The 5368-nt window shown below is 42.8% G+C and overlaps 1 protein-coding gene across 1 annotated transcript; it reads right to left on the bottom strand.

The window, feature by feature from the left end:
* Positions 1-947: 947 nt before the first annotated feature.
* LOC144450755 (frizzled-5-like) lies at positions 948-3389 on the bottom strand. Its single transcript, XM_078141464.1, has one exon. The coding sequence runs from the start codon at positions 3387-3389 to the stop codon at positions 1782-1784; it is 1608 nt and encodes a 535-aa protein (XP_077997590.1). The 3' UTR covers positions 948-1781.
* Positions 3390-5368: the final 1979 nt, after the last annotated feature.

Genomic DNA, 5368 nt, shown 5'->3' with positions numbered 1-5368 from the left:
CCAATTGTGTGCTTTCAATAGAGTCACGTTGATTGACAGCGTGGATGTCATGGGGGTCTCATATACCAGCTAAGCCCCGCCCCTGTAATTACGTTGCGTCCGTAGAGAGATAAGCCCTTTATACAAACGTGGAATAGATAAACAATTAAGCCATAGTCACCAAATCCGGGCCATTTGACCACATTTCTGCTCGCAGATACACACATATTTGGCTAAGTGAAACCAACCAAGCGAATCCGAAGCAAAACGCGGAGCAAAAGATCTGAGTCAGAACGTGAATTCTTAGTGAAATAGAAGAGTAAATACATAGAGCAAGGAACGATGCTAAACAACAATGGCTTTCGGCTTCTACACAACAATGCATTACTTTTGCACTAATTAGGTCCTGGTGGGCGGGCAATGGTGACATAAGAATAAAAGCCGCTGTGAAAGGCTAAAGAACTCTCCGGGATTAAGTCCTCTGTCTCCTACGGGCATTCAACGTGGTTTTAGAAAAATGTGTACTGTTTTGTATAAGGCTCTATACAGCCTTTCACATAGAACACAACAGTTCTTTAGGGACATAATGACCCTGGCCCTAATTGTCTATTTTGGAAGTGCAAATGTCGCCTAATTCCCCTCATTTAGCACGGCTTTAGCCCATGACAAATTGGGGGCTCAACGATGACACTCCGAACTGAGAGAAAGTGTCCCTTCGCGTGTGGTGTTTTCTTACTACCCGACAGATGTACCCAAGAGAAACTCTCTAGCCTTACCAATCGGCCTTTACTCCTATGGGTCACCAAACAACCTAACATAATCGCAAATGACACAGGGATCAAACAACAAAACATGTATAATTTTTAAAATACGTTTTCTTATATTTTGCCAATGTATAAGCAAACAATAAAAATTTCATGTTACATCCATTGACGCAGTTTAGTTTGTTTATAAAGCAAAATTGGTGGAAATTCTCTCTTCCATAAAGAGAGGAAAATTTGACCTCATTAACAACGCCTCTGTGGAAAGTCTCCTGCTATAATATCTATTAAATTTCTGGGTTACGCAAAACGGAAGATAACGTGATCAAGGGTCTGAAATTAGCAGAAATAAAAATTTCATTGAGGTTCCTTTAGAACGCGTAGGGTAGAATACGTACATAAATAAAACATACAATTTTTCGAATTCAAAACTTTGTAGCATAAACTATATAACATTTACGTGTGTCCATACGAATAATATTACGAAGAAAATCATGATAGTTGAGTTTGGGTCTGGCCCAACATATTTCAATCATCACTGTGAGTGTTCCAAGTCTTTTCCCTTACTGTAACTGTTTATCTTACTTATTCAAAAGAGCGGGCACATCCCCTTACTGCCAAAAACTTTGAAGTTGGATTTTGTCCAGTATGTGAAAGTAGACCTAACCCGTATGTATGTACTTAAGCTGGCTTATCTGCCAATGTTTACACAAGGCAAAAAAATTTGGTTAAAAAGGAACACATAAAAGCGGACAATGTCTTTGCAAACTTACAGCATTCTGTGTGGGTCCTTTTGCTAACGACGGCAGACATTTTGACGGAGGCACTTAAAACACACGACGGCCATCCTCGTTGCATTTGTAGTGTAAGCTGGCAAGGGTTCGCCCGGAACATCACCTATACCTACACACGTAGTTTTCAAAAGTCACTTGAACTTGAGTGATTATAAATTCAGCGTTCGTCGCTTTCCAATCTTGTTTTATCTTCCTGGTTGTCTCTTTTAAGCAGTTTCTACAATGTACACTTTCACAAGTTGACACACTAAACATGGGTTAATGGGAGCTGCTTCGGATTAGCGGGTTTGCTGAGTCTCCCACTGTCATTTCGTCCAAGTAAACGGTTGTAGAATTTCTTCCATGATTCTAATGTTTTTCCTGACCATATCCAAAATCCTGACGTGATCCCAACCACAAGGCACATAAAATATTTGAGCATAAACATTGAATAATCTGGATTTGTTTCGTTAGTGTGGCAGGGGCAATTGTACGACCTCTCCCACGTGAATCTAAAATGTTGTTCATAAAAAAAGCAAGCTATGACGATAGTGGCAGGAACAGTATACAACACTGAAAATACACCAATTCTTATCATCAGTTTTTCAAGTTTGTCAGTCTTTGTTCCGCCTTGCTTGATGACATTTCTAATACGGAATAGGGAAACAAAGCCAGCCAACAGGAAAGAGGTCCCTATCAACAAATACACAAACAATGGCGCTAGCACGAAGCCCCGTAAATTGTCTAAATTTTGATTGCCAACGTAACAGATACCTGTGATTGGGTCCCCGTCAACGGAGCTCGTCGCAAGTACGGCGATTGATTTTATCGACGGTATGAGCCAGGCGGCTAAATGAAAATATTGAGAGTAGCTTGCAATCGCCTCGTTGCCCCACTTCATGCCCGCGGCTAGGAACCACGTAAACGAGAGGATAACCCACCATAAAGAGCTCGCCATGCCAAAGAAATAGATCAACAGAAATACGACTGTACATACAGCCGGTCCCGTCGTCTCGTAGCGAATATGACTGTCCGTACAGGCGACGGCTTCGTGTCCTACGATTAGTCGAACAATGTAGCCAACGGATACAAGCAGGTAACAGCCACTAAGGAAGATAATCGGTCGTTCGGGATATTTGAAACGTTGCATGTCAATAAAGAATGTCGACACTGTCATGGATGTCGAAATAAAGCAAAGAATACACCATAGTCCTATCCAGAACGAAGCGAAAGTCTTTTCGTCGGGTGTAAAAAAAGCTCCGTCACAAGGAACAGCACAGTTTTCCACTCCTCCTGTGGATATTTTACCGTAGTGACTTGATTCTTCGGTTATTGGTACCATATTTTCATTGCAAGTACATGGCCCACAACGTTCCGTTGATTTTGTTGATAAACTGTTGTCAATACTTGGTGGGGTGGGAGTGACTGTCGCCTCGCTGCTATTGAAGTCCATACACAGTCTTGTTTCATCCCCATATTCTGGTAAATCATCACATCGCATACGTTCTGGCCAGGCGAAGCCATACTGTCTCATAAGCGGGGCACATCCCGCTTTAGCACGTTCACATACGGACCGACACGCCGGCAAAGGCAGTTTATAGTTCGTAATACAAATCGGAGCATATGTACTGCATAGAAAGAATTTCAAGTCTGGTGAACACTGGATCTCAACCAGTGGCCAAAATTGATGAACTTCAAGTCCCGCTTCATCCTGTGAATCGTGGTTGAACTGGTTAGGCATGTAGGTCATATTGTATCCAATACCACGGCACATTGGAATTGTGATTTCCTCGCAGGTCACATCACGAGCGGCCAATGTTTTGCCTACAAGTACAAAGACACACAAGGCCAGCAGAGCTAACCGCCTCACGGCCATTTTGTACTGTACGGAATTCAAACACAAGCGAGTCACTGAGTCCGGTCCAGTGTTACTAGTATTATGACAGTACACACTGGATAAAGCTGGGTCAATAAGCGTGGTCTTGTTCGGTAGATCTGTACACGGTAGTCTGTTTGTTATTCGGTCAGGCAATGCTGGTTGTCTCCCCTCTATGACACTGACACGCTATCATTCGGTCCGACTCTCTTGTTTGTGCACAAATTTCAAACACAAAGCAGCTTAAAACACAGAAATCCAACTGGATTAGAACAGGAATTTCACTCTCTCTGACTATTCCACCAATACCCGGTCAGGTTCGGTTACCCGGTTGCAAATTGTCTGGGAGGCATGACTGCACTAATGCACTGTGTAATCCTTACCAAAAGAAAACCTGGCCCGTACGTCTTTCTAGCAGGCACGGATGAACGTCTATGCACGAGATGTGACGATTCTAACAGCCTATAGCTAACAAGCTTGCACCTAGGTGTCAAAGCTGAGCTGTCATTTAGCTGTCAACTCATTATGAGCACTGACAACTGACGTAATCTGTCAATCATGCAATTGATCTCCCAATTAGCGTAACAGTTGGCTGTGACGTCACACACTATAGAATTCATCCCAACGGGGTTTCTTAGCATATTTTCTACAAAGTCACAGCAGGCGGACTCATCCATTTTATTTACTTCACCAAAAGTCCCGTTTTGTTGAATTCGTTTGAATAGCTCATTTGTACCTCCCCTTTGTTGCAGGAAACACGCTGTGCGTTATGGCGGCCTAATCAAGAGCATTGTTTACAGGGGGCTGGTTCAATCATTTTTAGGCAGTCCGTTGAATGCGAAATCCCTGCCCCTTGTTGATTCTATTTGATTAAGCAGGGGAAAAACAGAGGCTGGCAACAGAAGCAGAACAAATTTACCCACAAAATAACCAGAGGCGGTGATACATCGTCAAAGACAAGGGGACAAGAACGAACATTTAGCAGTCCAAACAAAAGTTTCTATCTAGTCGCCGGTTGGAAGTCCCAACATGACAATTATAAAGCAGAGAGCAAACAGAACTGTCAGATTTAGTCGTAGGGTGACTTAATAGGCGGGCTATCCATAGAAAGAAGAACCTGCCTTTGAGGTGGTACAAATCGTTTTAGCTGTATAAATATTTTCGAAGTTAATAAATATATTGTTGTTCGTGATGGAATAGAGCTGCACGTCCACTGGGGGCTGAAAGCTCGACTGGAGGGAAAATTTCCACCGGTTTCGATCAATCATGAGCGACGGAAATTTTGATAGCGTCTGGGTATTGCTCTCAATGTAAAACTGAGTGTGATGTTTTGCTAAAAGCTCAAGTTTCACGGGTGGTTGAAATCTAGGACTCTATTTTGACGTGAGCTGTGTACGGGTTAACCATGGAGGCGTGACCCCCCGAAAACACACACAACACTTGAATGTAATGAGGGGATGAGAAGGGAGGCAATAGATGCATTTGACTGAGTTACTTTTGCATGGCAACGAGGAGTCCATCTGTATGTATGCGGTTACTCTATTTCAACTTCGGCATATTTTTACCTCTTCTTGGCCCTCCCTTCTCTTCAACTGTGTAAACTAAATCTGAAATGGGCAAAGCTTAGCCCCGTGTTAGCCTTCTTACGCGTGCATTACCAAAAGTGCTCTAAGTCGCTGTGGGAAAAAGAACTAAAAGCAATATTTGAAGTGCCTTGCAAATTGAAAGCCGCGAATCCGTAGCTTGCTAGTGTTTTTTAGCGCCGCTCCACTACCTAGCGACTTGGGAAATATTTTTTTTTCCAAAACAAGAATTCGCTAATACTCGCAGACAAAAGCGAGTTGGCCGAGTCAAATGATTGTATTGGCGCTGTGTTCCGATGAACCCTTCGTGCATTGAGTAAGCGCTGCTTTTCATTGAGATATCAATGGCCATTATGTGAGCTGCTGAATAGCCTTCATTGCCTGGCTTGATTATTT

This window comes from Glandiceps talaboti, chromosome 20 (assembly GCF_964340395.1).
Source record: "Glandiceps talaboti chromosome 20, keGlaTala1.1, whole genome shotgun sequence".
NCBI lineage: Eukaryota > Metazoa > Hemichordata > Enteropneusta > Spengelidae > Glandiceps > Glandiceps talaboti.
The sequence above is the reverse complement of the archived record's forward strand: the minus strand, read 5'-3'. Positions and strand labels throughout refer to the sequence as shown.

Bases quoted from the DNA above. Each gene is read 5' to 3' on its own strand.
- LOC144450755 (XM_078141464.1), bottom strand. From the start codon at position 3,389: ATGGCCGTGAGGCGGTTAGCTCTGCTGGCCTTGTGTGTCTTTGTACTT.